Source organism: Hemitrygon akajei, chromosome 16 (genome assembly GCF_048418815.1).
Source record: "Hemitrygon akajei chromosome 16, sHemAka1.3, whole genome shotgun sequence".
Lineage (NCBI taxonomy): Eukaryota > Metazoa > Chordata > Chondrichthyes > Myliobatiformes > Dasyatidae > Hemitrygon > Hemitrygon akajei.
The window spans coordinates 25,191,906-25,209,840 of record NC_133139.1 but is presented as its reverse complement, the minus strand read 5'-3'; the positions used below and the strand labels follow the sequence as shown (position 1 = coordinate 25,209,840).

At 43.3% G+C, this 17,935-nt stretch overlaps 2 protein-coding genes across 5 annotated transcripts in view; both read right to left on the bottom strand.

The window, feature by feature from the left end:
- The window catches only part of LOC140739849 (CREB-regulated transcription coactivator 1-like), a 59,886-nt gene extending 53,347 nt beyond the window's left edge, over positions 1-6,539 (bottom strand). For all 3 annotated transcript variants that reach the window (XM_073068446.1, XM_073068448.1, XM_073068447.1), the window contains exon 1: positions 6,374-6,539. In XM_073068446.1, coding sequence (XP_072924547.1) covers positions 6,374-6,499 — 126 coding nt within the window. In that variant the 5' untranslated portion in view covers positions 6,500-6,539. The remainder of the gene's footprint in view (positions 1-6,373) is intronic.
- Positions 6,540-7,340: 801 nt separating this feature from the next.
- klhl26 (kelch-like family member 26) lies at positions 7,341-17,619 on the bottom strand. 2 transcript variants are annotated; one of them, XM_073068449.1, is made up of 3 exons: positions 17,522-17,580; positions 15,490-15,672; positions 7,341-9,589 (listed from the first exon to the last, which is right to left on the bottom strand). In XM_073068449.1, exons 1-3 carry the CDS (start codon positions 17,566-17,568, stop codon positions 8,008-8,010), a joined length of 1,812 nt encoding a protein of 603 aa, XP_072924550.1. In that variant the 5' UTR covers positions 17,569-17,580; the 3' UTR covers positions 7,341-8,007. The 2 variants fall into 2 exon arrangements, with proteins under 2 accessions (XP_072924550.1, XP_072924551.1); XM_073068450.1 differs by lacking the exon at positions 15,490-15,672 and having other exon boundaries at positions 17,522-17,619.
- Positions 17,620-17,935: the final 316 nt, after the last annotated feature.

Below are 17,935 nucleotides of genomic sequence, written 5' to 3'. Positions count from 1 at the left end.
CAGTACTGTAACTGACTGTGCTATATCCCTTCCTATACAAAGACCAATATTCCATTATCTTATTTTGATCATTTCTGTCTCTGTGCTTCTAGCATTTTAATGATCTGTGTGCATAGATCATCAAATGTTACCATTTAGAAAGTTTCTATTATATTCTTTCTAAGTCTAAAGAAGGTAACTACACACGTTCCTACTTTGAAATTCATTTGACCGTTTTTTTCCAAACTCCATAAATTTTTTAAATCTCTGTTTTGTTTCCATCAATACTGCCTGTAACATCACAGATCTTTGTAGTGTCAGTAAATTTGGAATATGTTGCTGTCCTTCCAAAAATATAAGTTTTGTGTAAATATGGGTATCAGTTAAACTATCATCAGAGATCTTTGTCGATCTATGAAATTATGAAAATTCATATTGAAATTTTACTATGAAATGTTGCCAATTTGAGTACAATCATTGTTTCTGCCTTTTCTGCTCACTTACCCAATTTTCATTAATTCAATACATTCAACCTTAAATATGGTACAATATCCGATGCCTTGAGAGGTCCATGTGTACATAATAATCACTTGCATACTTGCCTGCCCTATCTGACCCCAACTGCCCATTATTTCAACAACTCCTTGAGAAGATCAATCTGGATCATTACACATGACCAACTCTGCAAATCCAGGTTTCTTTGCTCTTATCAGCTCAACACTGAAGTGTTCAGTCACCCTTAATTAGATACTACTAATTTCCCTGTGGGAAACGTTAGGATAACCAGACTATGACCAATTACAACCCCCTCCAAGATTTCCATCTTTCTCAAATAATGAAATGGCTGATATGTGCATTAAAAGTGTCTTATAAGATTATAGTTAGAGCATCGGTAATATTTTAATCTATTAAAATTGGAGTACAGAAATGATCTTTTTCTGGAGATATGTTACTCTATGCTGCCTTTATTTACTTCCTTCCTATTAATTTATTCATGTTTATTCTGGTAAATCACTCCACAATTCATGACTTTGACAGGTGCATCATCACCAAGGCTAATCCATTGGTAACACTAATGTGACATAATTACTCAGTAAGGTCACTACACTATACATTACTTTACTTTTGTGATGTTATGTTTCAATAAACTTCAGCTGGCCCTCCTTATCCGCGGGTTCTGCATGCACGGATTCAACCAACTACGGATTAGGAAAACCCGGAAGTTCTCTCTCTAGCACTCGTTGTTTGAGCATTGTTTGCCTCGCGTCTTGTGTACAGACTTTTTTCTTGTCATTATTCCCTAAACAATACAGTATAACAAATATTTACATAGCATTTACATTGTATTAGGTATTATAAGTAATCTAGAGATGATTTAAAGTATACGGGAGGATGTGCGTAAATTATATGCAAATACTATGCCATTTTACATAAGGGCCTTGAGCATCTGTGTTTTTTGGTATCCATGGGATGTCCCACGGATAAGGAAGGCCGACTGTACATCATATTTTTTTTGTTTAGATACAGCATACATTTGATTCAGATCTGAAATGTTTAGCATCTTTTGCTATTCTTTGTATCTCCCTAAATGTCCAAGCTCTGTGCTAGATTCACATCTATCATTTTATTTTTGTCCAGAGGTTTACCAACTATATAATATTAAACCTTTCTTGAAAGCCTTTCACAGATCTACAATTATTTTACCCACTAACAAATATACCCAATTTGTAATGGACAATCTTTGTCACTTTGCTTGGAAGACAAAGTTACCTAAAACTTATCTGGAATCCATTTTGCATTTTTCATTTCTGAACAGTACATCAAACTGGATTTTGTTATGGTCACTGTTTCATCGATGTTCAAGTTTCATTAAGCTTGTTAGCAAAACCTTCCTCCAAAAATTTTTTTCACCTTTTAAGCATGAATTAGTTTGCTTATCCACAATTATCTCAAACACAGTATTTCCACTAATGACATCGTGCATTTACTCTATTTGTCACTAATGTTTCCAATCTGCTAATTTGCTATTGTTATACCCAATGCTCTCCAGCATCTTAAATCATTTTCTATTTCTTAAGTAACAGTTGAACTCTCTTTATATTCTCTCTCATCATTGGCTTATGTTTAAATCATTATGACTACTTCTAAAACTTCCCCTTCTCTTCTTGAATAGGGATTGTGTATTTTAGTATATTCACTTCCCAGCCCTGACTATTTTGCAGTCCCATCTCAGCAATTATCATGTACTACCTTTCTGACATTTCTACTTCTGCCTGCCATGTGCATGCAAGAGGAAGCTAAAGGCATTAAATGTCAAGGGAACGTGGTCAGACTTTCTTTTGTTGGAATGTATCAGAGCCTGGTTGTTATTTGGAATGAACTTAGCTTGCCTCAAACCCAAATAATGTCTACATAAAGTTGGGAAAGCGTTACAAAAGGAATGGAATTCCTACTACATATAATTTCTGACAACATTAAGAAAAGTCAATAATCACAAAATCAGAGAGATAGTCTGACCCATCAAATCGGTATCAGCTCTATTCAAGATCTATCCTGCTTGCCCCACACCTGCACCTTCTCCCCGCAGATCTGCAAACCATTTTAAAGCACGCATCCAATTAATTTTGACAGTTACTATTAAATTTACCTCCCTTACTCCAACTAGATCTTAAGCACTTGCTGCAAAAAAAAGTTGCTCTTCACATCACTTTTAGTTTTGACCATTTCCACCTATAACCACTGGTTCTTGACCTGACAATGAGAACAGCCTCTCTCTCCTGATCCTTCATGATTTTATGGACATTTATCTGGTTTGCTCTTAACTATCTCTGTTCCAAGGAAAGCAATTCCAATTACTTGTTTATCAATGTAACCATTCCAGTATGCATATGAAAATGGTTGGGACAAGGATCCTGCCTTGAGGAACCCCTGCACTTGCCTCCAACTAATACTATCTTCCTGTGTACCAAATGTGACTTCAGCCAGTGAAGACATTTTCCCTTATTCCTATCAACTTCATTTTACCAAGGCTTCTTAATATCATAATCCTGATGCCAAAGGCATCAACTCTCAGCTCATCTTTGTAATTTAGCTCAAGTTTGGATCAAAGCTATAAGGTTTGGGTTAAGTAGACTTGGTTGGGATCTAAATCAAGTATAATTGCCACTTGAACACCATCCTTATCAACATCTGGCATTTTGCTGATGACTGAAAAATAGATGATATACCAGAAATACAAGTTATTTTGAGGACTGCATATTTTACATTTTGTTCTGCTGAAACTGGTCAGCAAAAAATGCTTCTAGTTTTGGAATACAGAAGTTTAATAATGAAGTCTGTGGCAGGAATACACTTAGTTGGTTTGTGACATTACTTGGTGAATCAAATTGGTTGTAGTTTGACTTCTCTAATGATGGGAGACCTCAGGAGGCCTAGGTAGTTCAAATAATCAGCAATTCTGACTGAAGACGGCTACACATTCCAAGCTTTGAACTTATTGAAAATGAGAATGATTAAGGAGTCTCCTCTTCATACCAAGACAGCAAGATGATGTTTAATTATTCACTATCACATGGCTTCCACTATAAGGGTTTAGGGATGACAAGTTTGCCATACGAGGAGAAATTGTGAATACTAGGCTTACGTTCCCTAGAGTTTAAAACAAAATGAGAGATCGCATCGAAATTTGCAAAATTTGTCAAGGACTTGAAAGGGTGGGTGCAGGTTATTTTTATTCTGGCTAAGGATTCTGGAACCAGGTTTACAATCTAAGAATTTGGGGTAGGCTGTTTATGATTACGGTAAGGACTCTTTTCCCCTACTTAAGAGGAGAGTGAATCTTGAGAAATTAATCTTTAGGAATTCTCTAACTTAAATAGCTCCAGAGATTAATTTGAGGGATATGCAGATCGTGCAGGAAAATGTAACTGAGTAACAAGATCAGCTGTGAGCTTGATCAATGGCAGAGAAGAGCTGAAAGCCCAGATAGCCATCTTCCACTCATATTTCTTCCCTTCTTAGGTACATGTTAGGATCTAATTTTAAAATCCAGCTTGCACTGTACTTGATCTCCTCTTCTACTCTCCCCACTGAAGCCAGGTGCCCCCATGACGGCAATGGCAATGAGGGATGTCAGGTACTAAGATTGTAGACCATGATGGAGTACAGTATGTTGTGGCTTAATGAGCTGCTGCAGATAAGCCACAATGTTTCATGGAAATTCATCTTTGAGCTGCTATATTTGTTCTGTGTCTATCCTTTTAGTAATGCCTCACAACACAATCAAAAGTGTCATCTTCGTAAAGGGAGAACTTTATTGATAGGCAACTCCCATCAATGATATCATGAAGATACATCTATAAGTAAATTAGTGAGGATGAAAATGTGCTCTCTATCTTGTGTTGCCACATGCACTACCTGCCACAAACTGATAGCTATGTCCTTCAGGACTTGGCTGCAAGTTCCTGTCTCCTATTTCTTACAGACTGAATATTCCCTCTTTTTTTTCATTATCCCTTCAAGCCAATTTAAAATTCTCTGCCAACAGGCAAAATGCAATGTTTACAGAATTCTCTGATCCCTCAACTATAGAATCCCACAAAACCACATTTACTCTCTTCCATACTATTTCAAGTTGTCATAATCAGTATCCGTCCAACAGATTTTATCCAGACACTCACAAAGAGCTAAGCAACCCCAGAAATTATCTAAAAGGTATGACTAAAGATCATCTCCATGAAACGTTAACACTATTTTCTCTCTCCACTGTTACTGCACAGTATCTCATTATTTTCCATTTTGTTTCAGTGATGATGCCAGAAAACATCTTCCTCAAAAGGGTGTGATCAACTGCAAATCTGAAAACTGAGATAGATGACTAAAGAATGTAATATTATAGAAGTAATCAAATAGTTACATATACAGAAATGCAGGTCCACTTCAAAACTCAAGGGGCTGAGTGGCCTATTTCTGTTCCTCATTTTGTTGCCCAATTATCTTTAATGCTATCCTCTACTTTGATACTACCAGGAAAAACGGTTTATCCTTTGATCAGATATCGATCAAATCCACTGCCTGAGGGATCCCATTTCTGCTTTTCATTAAGTCTGTGCAAGTGAAGCAGCTGCGCCTAGTGTTCACACTATTCAAAAGCATCAATTTTGTTGTTGACATTGTTTAGCTTGTCGCTGAAATACAAATTTGCATTCATATGGAAGCAATGTTCTGTTGATAAAAGGTGCATTTCTTAAAACACAAAGCCACAAGTCCAACAATACCCAAAGCAAACAAAACCTGCTAGTTTGCTAGGTGGCAGGAAAATAGAACAAGCACTTTAACTGACAACAAACTGCACCAACTTTCAATTTCTGGGAATCTGTTTACATTTCTTGACACATTCCTGCATCTGAAACTAACGCAGCCTGTTTCACTCAACACATTGAAAACAATCCAAAACTTATGTACCAAGAAATTCAAATATAAGCCAAATGCACAATTAGCTTCCGAACATTAAATCTTTAAAAATTTCACTAAAAAGAATTAACAGCTGCTAGGATATGATGAGAAAATTATTCCAAAAAGTGATGGGGGGCGTCAAAGGTGCGCAGCGAGTGGGGTAAATTGGTTTGGTACTGATACCCCTGAACAAATATTGATTCTTATGTCTCAGGTTGGTGGGTTGTGGGGGTGAACTTCTTGCACTTATGTGGTATCTTTATTTAGATAAAATATTTCACAGTGCTTTACAAGATGGATCAGTGTGCAGTCATGCAATTTTTACTGTGCGCTAGTGACGAGGCTCGAAGTGATGTTGTGGGAGTTCGGGGCGTTCTCTGCGATCAGGGAGTCAGTGTAGGATTGTTGGGTTTAACGTGGAGCACAGGGGTGTCAGGCGGTACGGTATGTCAGGGCATTCAGTGACTAATGATGTGGGGTCTCTACGTGGCTGGAGATTTCAGAGGTTCAGTGTAGGGTCATGGGGTAAAGAGCGGTGAGAGCTAGGTTCATTCTGAGTCAACAGTGCCGTGTGGGGGCGGGGTGTTAACTGAGCCGAATGGGGTTAATGTGGGTTAGGGAAGAATCAGCGTGTGCCGTGGGATAGGTTCGGAATGAGATCTGGTAGTTCAGTCTGGGGTCGGCGGGTTCACAGAGGAATACAAATAAGCAAATAGGCCCAGTCTGGAGGCCGATAACGGCCGCTCTTGCAAATGTCCCCGCCGGCTCCGGAAGAGTCCTGTGACTACGCGCAAGAGCCCGTGGACACTCGGCTGCTGTGGAAGTTCAGGCAGAGCCGGCCCCTTTCCACGGCCTGAGGTCCGGGGGCTGCCGCATCCCACCCCCAGCTGCAGCCTCCCGTGGACAGCGAGCGGCCCCCAAGCCAGAGGTGCGGACTCACTCGGGCCGCCCGGGTGATGCTCAGGTCCTTCATCACTTCCTCGAAGGCCGCCGTCTCCTCCGCCTGTTTCTGGGTGTGGAGAGCGATCTTCTCGCTGAATTTCCGCGGGTTGTTCGACGCCGCCATTTTCCGCAACCGCCTCCTTCATCCTACGCCACCACGCACGCACGCAACAACCTTTGCGTCAGCACGCACGGGAAGAACCCAGTGGAGGCTTCGCTCGTCCCATCCTCCTCCAAGTTTGTCCCTCGCCAGCTAAAGCCCTCATTTCTCATCCACTAAACCCACTCCCCATCACCCAGGCAAGCGTGTTCCTCACGGGAGATCGCAGACGCTTCAAATCTGGAGCAACGCACAAAGGAGCTGGAGGAACTCGTCGGGTCAGACAGTCTCTGAGGACGGAAGTGGACAGTTAGCATTTCGGGTTGCAACCCTCCGACATTCCAGATAAAAGGCTCGACCCGAACCGTCCATTTCCCTCCAGTGCTGTCCGCTGAATTCCTCTAGTACTTTTGTGTGTTACCCCTCATCCAGCTCTTACACTGACAATCAACACACTCCCGTCCCCATCCATGCTCCAGCCCCTGCTCTCTCTTCATTCCCAAGCCTCACTCGTCTTCCTAATTCCCTTCTCTATGCACACTCTCCATTTCCTGCACCCTCAAATTTCCTCTCTTCCAACCCCGTACTTTCAAGCTAATCTCCATTTTATTCCTTGCTCATGGTCCCATCCATCTTCCCTGAGCCTAGACCCCACTAGCCCAGAGTTGACAAGGAATATGGAGTACTGACAAGGATCCAGTCTGAGCGATTAGGGTTAGCTCTGGGAATTGGAATACTCAGGTAGCAGCAGCTCATACCTCAAGTGTAATATTACATTTTACATAGATAGTTTAAATTAGTGGCAGAACAGTATTTAGTTTCCAGACACAAGTAATTACCAAATATATTAGTGTTCAACATTCAATGCATTTCAACATAGATTCCACACTTTATTTCCAGATGTCATATTCACACAGTTTGATTGATTGATGGAAAATGGTCCCAGTTGCAGCAGAATTCCATGAATGGGTTCCAGATTTCTGAAGAATTCCCATTTGCTTTTCTTTGCATTAGATGGTTTTAAGAGACTTGTATCAAAACTTCATCATTCAGTGATTTAAAAATCAATTTGACTGAGGGGGGGGGGGGAGAGCCACACGAGTTGACATGCAAGAGTCGTTGGGCAACGCAAGCTACAGTGAGACACACAAGGCAACAAGGGCTGCAATTTGATTTGCTTGGCTGCCCATTCACAGGCTGCATTTAAATCCTTCCAGATACAATGGCTTCTTGGAGCTAAAAGGGAACTTACTACAATGAATGGAGCACCGTGGAAGTGGTGAGCCTATGCATGGTACAAAGTAGTGAAGGCCAACTTAGTAGTCAGCTGTCTTTTCATCCCCAAAATTAATCAAAGGCTCTGGTTGCAAAGTGGTTAGGTGGCTGATCAGTGAAAATTCCTGGATAAAACTGGCTTTGAACTGATTGTTTACAATTTTGGACAAACAGGTGTGGTGATGTCAACAGATCCATCGGGCTCTCTTCCCAGTCCCCATTCCAGCTTCTTAATCTATCCAGGAGCATTACCATCACTATCTCTGTGCCGAAAGCTGTGGAAAGACAACAGGAGCACAGGCAATCCCTGCTAAAGATTCGGGGAAATGCAGGTCCCTCTCCCACTCGTCTGTTCCAATGTTATAAACCTGCACAACACTGGTCACGTTGTTTAAGTGCCAATTATAACCTCCCACCACATAGATCTTTCTATGTAATACACAGCAACCTGCTTCAGACTGGCCTGTCCTCATTGGACTGACACTGGTCCACTGGTCATTCTCAGGGATGTAATACTCAACAGCCAGGACATCAAAGCAGTGGTCAACATGGTCCATCCGGCCACCCAAAGCATAGATCCTCCCATTTGCCCCGACCATTGAGTGAAGCACCCGCGGCTCATTCATTGAAGTCTTTTGTTCCCAGAGATCTGTTTCAGGACTATAACAGTGAACAGATTTCTTGTCTTCAATGGTGATACCATACCCTCCAGAGATGTAGAGCTTGCCCCCACTGGATGTGCCTGCATGTCCCCATGTCCGCCGTTTCAAGCAACATACATTGGTCCATTCGTTGCGTCGTGGGGAATAACACTCTACTGTGGAGAGGCTCCCGGAAAGGTTACGCCCCCCAGTGGCGAACAGCATCCCTTGCAGCACATCCAGCTGGAACTGAATGCGAGCCTCCTGCATGGCACAAATGCGCAGCCAATGACTGAGATGCGGGTCATAGCGGAAACAGCAGCTGACTGCCCCTTCGCCGCTGCGGTACTGCAAGTGCTGACCTCCCACCACGTACACAAAATTGTCCAAGACAGCTACACAGGCGTGGCTGCAGCCTATCTCCATCTCGGGCCACTCCGTGAACTGACGGGCATTCCCATCTGCAAGAACAAAGACTTTGCGGCTGACTGTCCTGTTGTTGTCAGTGTAGGGAGTGCCGCCGAAGGCAACAAGGGAGAGGGTATCTGAGCGGATCATAGTTCGACTGCACTGCATCTCATGTTGTCGGAATGGCAGAATTTGGTAGTTAAAGGCTTCCAACAAGTACTGACGACACATGGGATCGTCCAGCATTAAGTTTTGTGTCTGGACGCTATCCACCAGCTCAGTGGACTTCATCAAAGGGAAGCGGATGTGGCAGAGGACCAGGCTGGCATTAGCTTGTCGCGTCTCATCGTACTGCAACCACCTGATGGCAGCGCGGAATAGGTCTACTTCACTGCAGTTCTTCAGCTTGTTGCTTTTCAGGAAGAAGACAAGGCGCTCGAGGGGAAGGTGCAGGAAATCCTCCTCCTCTGCAATTTGTAAGAAATGAGCAAAGGTAAAGGCATCCACGGACTCTTTCAGGGAGGTGAGGCTGAAAGTGGTGGCCATCTGGCCAATGTTGAGGCAAGTCTCCACGCTCATGGCTGACTTTAGGAACTGCTCACACAATTCAACCACAGGCGTGATCTGCAGGAAGACAGCCGCTCCAAGCACATCTTGTACGCAGTCAAGGTCCAATGTCACCTCAGCACTGTATGCAAAATCAATGATGTGTCTCAGACCCCTGGCAGACACCCCTTTCAACTCAATGACATCCTGGCCCATTTCCCGCATTCCCCCTGTGAACATCGCCCTGGGAAGAAACAGATCCAAAAATGAACCAAACACATAGCAGATGGATGATCATGACATTAACACTTTACTCAATGTAGAGTTTGCTGTGAATAAATCAACTGCCTCATTTTTATATAACAATTCAATTCAGAACATCACAAATCTCTCCCAAATCTTTCCTGCTCCAAGAACAATCAGTTTCTCAAATCCCTCCATTTGACTGTGGAAACTCATCCCTAGAACCATCCTAGTAAACCTCTTAAACCTGAAAGTTGATTTTCTCCAGCAATTTGTAACATTTTGGTTTGGCTTCACTCTTTTTCTACTTAAACCTATTTATGAAGCCTAGCATCCTTTCTTAATTTCCTTATCAGCTAGCACTTTCATGTTCAACAATGACCAAAACTGTCTCTTTCCTCTGCTTTATGTTGTCTCTGCCTATCCAAATTATTTTCCTGAAGTGCTTAACTTCACAGTTTCTGATATTAAAATGTACCTTCAGTCCATTTTATTAGGCCTTTATTTTTAGTTCATTCATAGGATGTGGATGTCATGGGCAATTCTAACACCCGCATTAGTCAGTCTGGTGTCCCAATCAAGCATCCTGGGTATGGATGGTAAATTTTCTTCCTTGATGGTGGGCTTTTACAATAATCTTGTAGTTTTCTCATTACTGAGATAAGCTTTCCTTTTACTTAATTATACTTAAAGCTCTCAACTTGTATCAGATGGTTCAAGAACTCTGGCTGTTAAAGCATTAGCAACCACTGTTGTGTTGAAATATGCCTGTATCCCATTTTAGCACTTTGCCATCAGTTAACAAACTAAACTCCCTATCTTCAAACCAAAGCAATTTGAACATAAAAATTTAAGACCAATCACAGGTGATTAAAATTTCCTACCATTCACCATCTCCTTTCCAATAGCCTCTACCACTGCCCCCCGACATACGTGTTTCTATTTTTGAAGTAAGTTGCCTCTGTTGTACTTATTCAAATGCCTCTGAAAAATCAATATATAATAGACATAACCTTCATCATTCTCTTCTATTGGTTTAAAGAACACAATTTGTGCTCTACGTATTTATGCCCAATTCTCAAAAAATTTAATCTTTGAGGAATTTTGTTTTAATTATTTTATGTTGGATCTACATTGCTTTTCATTTTAATGCCATCCATCATTAGTTTATTTTTATTCCTCCTACACTTTCCCACCCGCGCCAGACAGCACAAAGGCTTAATGCCAATTGCTGGGAAGGAAAAGGAGCTGAATCAGGCAGATTCCTTCCATGGCCTCAGCTTAAACTGGGATGCAAGCACTAAATTTCCTCTGGAAACATTGCTTACAGTAATCAATACCTGTACTTCTTGCCTCAACTCATATTCTTTTGTTGAAACATATCTGGAGAACTCTCTTCCAAAGCATACCCTCAATGACCACCTTATTAGGTACCTCTTGTAGCTAATGTGACCAACTAAGTGTGTCTTAGTGGCTTTCTGCTGCTGTGGCCCACCCATTACAAGGTTTGACGTATTGTGCGTTCAGAGATGCTCTTCTGCACACCACTGTTGCAACACATAGTTATTTGAGTTACTGTCGCCTTCCTGTCAGCTTGAATCAGTCTGGCCATTGTCTCATGGCCTCTGATTAACAAGGTCGTTGTAGTCCAAAAAACTGCCACTTGCTGAATTTTCTTTTGAGTTTCTGAGCTACTCAAACCACCCCCTCAGGCACCAACAATCATTCCATGGTCAAAGTCACTTAGATCACATTTCTGTAGCAACACACACAACATGCTAGTGGAGCTCAGCAGGTTGGGCAGCATCTATGGAATTGATTCGGGCCGAGACCCTCTCAACATTTTGTGTGTGTTGCTCCAGATTTCCAAAACCTGTGTTTATAGATCATATTTCTACCCCAATCTGACGTTTGGTCTGAACAACAACTGAACCTCTTCACCATGTCTACATATTTTTAGTCACTGATTTGCTACCACATGATTGGCTGATTAGATATTTGCATTAATGAGCAGGTGTACATACTGCTCATTATGAAGTAATGAAGTGGCTACTGTGTAAATATCATTATGCAACTATCCAAAGTAGAGTAACCTGCTTGCTCTCAGAAAACCTCTTCGCTTACCAAGTAAATTTAGCAACCATTAAAGGGATTGCAACTTAATAGAGCAGCCCAATGTGTCTTCCTGTTTAACTCATGTCATTGGATATGTAAGAATGAGATTTGAGGTCAGTAAGTGATATTACACCCAGACTGACAAGGAAGTAGATGAGCAAACACGAGGAAATCTGCAGATGTTGGAAATTCAAACAACACACACAAAATGCTGGTGGAACACAGCAGGAAGTAGATGAGACCTGTTATCAACTGTGAGCAAGATCAGAATTGGGGTCTGAATGCCTGGTATTGTGATCATTTTAATGCTCACTGGGATTTCACGTTGAAGTCTTGTCAGAAAGAACATATTTGCAAAGCACTGGTACTTTGTAATTTAGTTTCATCCAATGAATCACAGAAGAGTCAGTACCGTAGCTCAGAAGATTCGCTTGTCGACTTAGTTCCCATTCATGCCAGTTTATATTGAATGATTCACTGTTTACCTCATTGCCAAAATTTGTATTATCAACAAATGTTTAAGTACTGTTCCCTACATCCAAGTCCGTGATGTTAAAATATAACAAGGAAAGCAACAGGACAATTTGGCAGTTACATTTGACAAGAAGATCCTTTTAAAATCAAGTTCAGTGGGGGCATAGATGTTTCTCTTTCAACTGATTACAAGCCCACACCATTAAGTTCAAGGACAGTTACTACCCTTCAACCATCACAGCATGGATAACTTCACTCACCTCAACTCTGAACTGATTCCACAACCTACAGACTCACTCTCAAGGAGTCTACAACTCATGTTCTCAGTATTATTTTTCTACATTTTTAAAATTTGCAATTTAACTTATTTTGCACTTTGTTGTTTGTCGGTCTTTGTGTGCAGTTTTGTTTTGTTGATTCCATTGTATTTTTCTGTTCTATTGTGAATGCCTGTGAGAAAATGAATCTCGGGGTAGTATATGGTGACATAGACTAATTTAGTTAATAAATGTACATTGAACTTTTATTTGGCAGCCTTCACTATGACGTGGGAGCTGATCCACTAACTCTGCTTATCTCACACCTCTTGCACCAGTTATTCACAGGATGTGGATATGCCTGGCATTACCAACATTTATTGTCCATCCTGAACTGCCCTGAATCCCAGCAGTATAAAGAAACCATTAAATAGGTGGGATACAAAGCATCACAGCCACCTACATTTAAGAATGCATTCAAAAAAATGAGAGCGCAAACCAAGGTATCTCTATTATTTGAAAATAATTCTGCAACATTAAAGGTGTCACATAAACATAATTTGCTGGGCTCCTTTAGGTTAACTAACAGAAGAAAAATCCAAAATGATTATACTATTGATTGCTCTCCACCACCACTTTGCAATATATTGTCCATCCACTACATATAACCCATGCCCATCCACATCAACACAAACCCTTCCTGGAGCTTCTATCCAAAATGCCTGAATGAATTGAATAACAAGAGTCACAACTGTCTTTGCAGTCAAAGATCTAGATCAGAGGTTCCGAACCTGGTGTCCACACACCCCTCGGATAAAAGCTGGGAATGCCTGATGTAGATCAAAGAGCCAGGACCATAAAGTTAAATGCAAAGAACTTAAAACAACAAAGAAATCAAGGCTGTGGGTTTTGCTATGAAGTAAGAAGTTGAAACAAAAACTCAGTTAACATTCGAGATTCGAGTATGGCATGGGTCAAGGAGGAGATTGGGAACTGGAGTGATACTGAAGGTAAATGTAGATGGAGCTATATAATCACAAAGAGGGGAAATAATACCTGATGCAGGATGAGATGGCCTGTTTCTATATTCTAACATATGGACGTCTGACAAGTATTCACAGGGAGGAAATAAGTTCAAGATGCAAGGCAACAGCTTACATGATTGACATCCTTTCTAAATCTCATCAGCATACACTTTGTAGCTGCAATATACAACATCTTCACAACGCAGCAACAACTTTTCACAGCCTGAGGAAACCATGGTTTCAAAGATCACTCCAGAGATTTCTTAGCGTTCCAGCTTAATTCCAGTCCTCCAACCAATATATTTTTTAAAATCATTTGGCCACTGTGATTGGTGGAAGCTTGCAGTTCACTAACTGTTAAAACACTTCTTACATTAATTGTTCTTCAGACACTTCAATGGATGTAAATGCTACGCTGGCCAGAGAAAACTGCAATATAAATGCGAATCCATCTTTCAACTTGAAGAGTACCTCACCATCTCTGTGACCTCTCTTTCACAGTAGGAATAACACTGGGTGGACCAGATCCTCATTCTCAATGACTCAGATCATGGAACCACAGGAGACATTCAGCAGGAGAACTACAGTTAGGAGGAATGAGGGGATCTCATCAAAACATACACAACTGAATCTTGCTGCAGTGTCCCATGGTCTCCATGTGGCCACATTTATCAGGTCCAAGAGCAGAGGAATTGTTTCATTGACATGAAGCATCCAGACTCTATCGTAGCAGGCTGCATATTTACAGGGTCTCTGACAACATCCTGATACCTCTGATGGTCAGCAAAGCTGTGACCATCAATACTTTTTAAATATCTCTGTTTTATAAGTAGAAATAATTTAAAATATTATACTGAAATAATTCAAAATGGAACTCCCACATTGCTTCTACTTTACATCTTCATTGATGTAGATGGAGCTATATAATTACTACAATAAATGCTGGGAAATCTCAGCAAAACTGGTTTTGACTACTGAACTCCTTGTGGAGTTGTACATATTGGGAACACCAAATCTATCAGTAAGTTTGGGATCTCCACATTTGAAATCCCAGACCAGCTTCCAATTAAATGGGTAAATGCATGTGGTTTCAGAGTTGATGCTGAGAGACTAGAGGATCTAGAATCAGGGGCCATAATCTTGGACTTACAAGCCTGACCTGCAGAAAAAAATCTTTAAGCAAAAGGGTCCACTGCTGTGTAAAACACTGGGAAACCACTGACCAACCTCACGTAACGAACAACAGTCTCTCCTTAAGGCAGGGGTTCCCAACATTAATTTATGCCATGGGCCCCCTAACATTAATCGAGGGATCCATGGACACTAGGTTGGCAACCTCTGCCTTAAGAGATACACCTAGAGCCCACCCCAACTCAGAATGAAGGATGTGGCACCTCCAACTATTACACCTTAAGAATAAAGGACAAGTTGACTCTCAATCACCAACTCCTAGCACCAATACCAATCTCCCCCACCATAAAATAAAATGAAATGGGACTTCATCCCTCACCCCTACAAACAGAATGTGGTATGAAATGAGACTCATTAGAATGAAGGAAAGGGTGACATCCTTCCCCAACTCACTCCAGAATGACGGATGGGGCAACCCACAACCTACCACCAATCTCTTCATCACCTTACACTCCCCAAGAGAGAGAGAGATGGAATCCCAGCCATCCTGCTTTCTGCATCGATGAAGGCTGAGATCACATTTGTTCATCCCAGAATGAGTCCTACCTAACCCTTCTTCACCTCACTCCATGAATCCCACCCCTCCCTTCTTCTTCCCATGGAATGAGGGACAGTGCCGTACCCTTCTTCCTCTAACTCTCATAGAATGAGGGACAGGATGTCAGCCCTTCTCCCTGTCCTCCCAACCACAGAATGAGGAATGGAACCCCACTTTCACACATCTGCAACAAGGAATAGGTTCCCTCCAGGGGGCTGGGACCCTGCCAGCTCTACAGAGCCTGTTCAGCACCGATTCCCTGGTTAACACACAGCAAGCTGAAGTGATGCAGGGAACTCACCGGAAATAGTCACTGCAGGCGGCCAACACTGCGCGGTGTACCCGAAATATCACCGCATTCACCATTAGCACCACGTCCAGGAGCTGCTCATGGGCTCGGAGTGCCGACAGGCCCTGCAGGAGGTTGGCACTGTGCCCTGGGGCTGAGAAGGTGTGACGCAGGGCACATCTCTTCGCAACTATGCTGTGGGGACAAAGAGAGCAAGGAGGCAGAGCATCAGTGAGCAAGGCCAATCCTCACCTTCCCACTCCAACTAGGGCCTGGAATCTTCTTAAATCCACTGCACCTCACCCTGAGGTGATTCTAGGGGAAGTGGGGGGGTAGGACTGAGAAATGGAGAAGTTGGGCATGAGGAAGAAGAGTGAAGAGGTAGAGATGAATGGGATGAACAAAATAATAAGAACTAGGAGTAGCCCATTTCGCTTTTCAACTAGAGAAAGGCTCCTCTTCAGCATCAACATCATTTTCCTGACCTACTCCTTCCATTTCCAGAAATCTGTCAATTCTCAGTTTCCAATCCAACCAATAACCTGTTACTGCAGGATAGAGAATTCCAAAGATTTAACACCGTCTCAATAAAGAAATTTCTCTTCATTTCAATCCTGATTATTCGAGACTGCGACCCGTGGTGCTATACTCCTTATTCAAAGGATAGCATCTCCTCATCTATCATGTTGAGTCTTCTAAGACTTTTGTATCTTTCAAATTCTAAAGAATGGAGGCATAATTTGCACACTCGCTCCACACAATCGATTTGCATCTTGAGAAACAGTAGGGTGAGTCTTTCCAGCACATCCTCTCTCATGAGCATCTCATTTTCCAGATAAGGTGGCCAAAAGACCCAATATTCCAGATGTGGTCTCACAGGGACCCTTTAAATAAGACAACTTTCATACTTGCAATGAAGGCAAACATACACCATGTTTGCATGTTAACTTCAGTTATTTACGTGGGGTAGGGTGGGGAGCAAGGAGTTGCAAGCACAGAGGTCAGAGGTGCCCTCTGCATTGGGTTGAAGGGGAAGGAGAGCGCTAACCTAGAGGCAGTCATAGACAAGTTTGTGTCTTTAGAGTGGTGCGGGTGAGGTGGGGGTCATGCTGGAGGCAGGCAGGTGGTGGTGAAATAAGGTACGGGCTGACAGCAGGGTTGCAAGAGGTGGTGGTGGGGGGATGAATCAGATTAGCTGGAGTGAGTGAGTGATTAGAGCGAGTGAGGTGGTGGGGAGGTGGAGTGGGATGATGGGTAGTGGAACAAACTGACAGGGAAGTGCAGTGGGTTGACAGAAGAATGAAGTAGGGTGATGGGGACAGGGATGGCAAAGAATGGGGTGATGCAGTGGTGGAGCCATAAAACAATGAGTGGGGAAAAGAGGGGTAAGGTAATGGGGAGAGGGAGAGGTGAGGTGATGGGGAGGGGAGAGGTGAGGAGGAGGAGGAGGAGGAGGTGATGGGAGTGGGAGGGGTTAGGTGATGGGGAGGGGGAGGGGTGGGGAGATGGGGAGGGGGAGGGGTGGGGAGAGGGGAGGGGTGGGGAGAGGGAGAGGTGAGGTGATGGGGAGAGGTGAGGTGATGGGGAGGGGTGTGATGAGGAGGAGGTGGTGATGGGGAGTGGGAGGGGTTAGGTGATGGGGAGGGGGAGTGTTGAGGTGATGGGAGGGGGAGGTGATGCGGAGCAGGAGGGGTGAGATGATGCAGGAGGGGGAGGTGATAGGGAGGGGGAGGGGGAGGTGATAGGGAGGGTGAGGGGAAGTGATGGGGAGGGGAGGGGTGAGGTGACAGGGAGGGTGAGGGGTGGCGTGATGGGGAGAGGTGTACGGGTTAGGTGATGGGATTGGGATGACGGGTTAGGTGAGGTGAGCGGTCCACCGGCGCTGTTGTGTGAGGCGGCGCAGGTGAGGATGGAATCGGCGCCGTTTCTCCCTTTGCTCGGGCCGCCGTCTAGATATCAGCCTCCCGACGCTCCGCAACCTGTCCGCAAACCGTTGATTGCTCCTAGGGCCTGTGACGGGCTGAAGCCTCAGGCTTGCCTTTACCTGTTTCGCCGCACGGCTGGGGACTCGCCGCTGCCGGACTCAGCCATCTTACTCGGCAGGGTGGGGGTGGGAGAGGGGCGGCGGCGGCGCAGGGCGTGGCCTCATTCGGGCTCTACTACGTAGGGCGTGGCCATACTGGGATGGGGGCGGGACAAAGGGAATGGGGCGGGGCCGAGCGGAGGCAAAGGGGCGGGACTATGTCCAGTCGGAGAAGCATTCTGCACCAGTGGGTCACTGAAAGGCTGATGAGTAGACTGGTACAAATGGTGTGGCATTACCCTAAATAGTATTTCTTACAGCTAAAGTTAGAGGAATTCTTGGGCAGTTCCTCGGGATCTAGGGTGATTTTTTTTCAGTCCTGATTTTTGTCCTAAGGGATTAACTCTCCCCGTTCCTTGCATGCTGACTGACCTA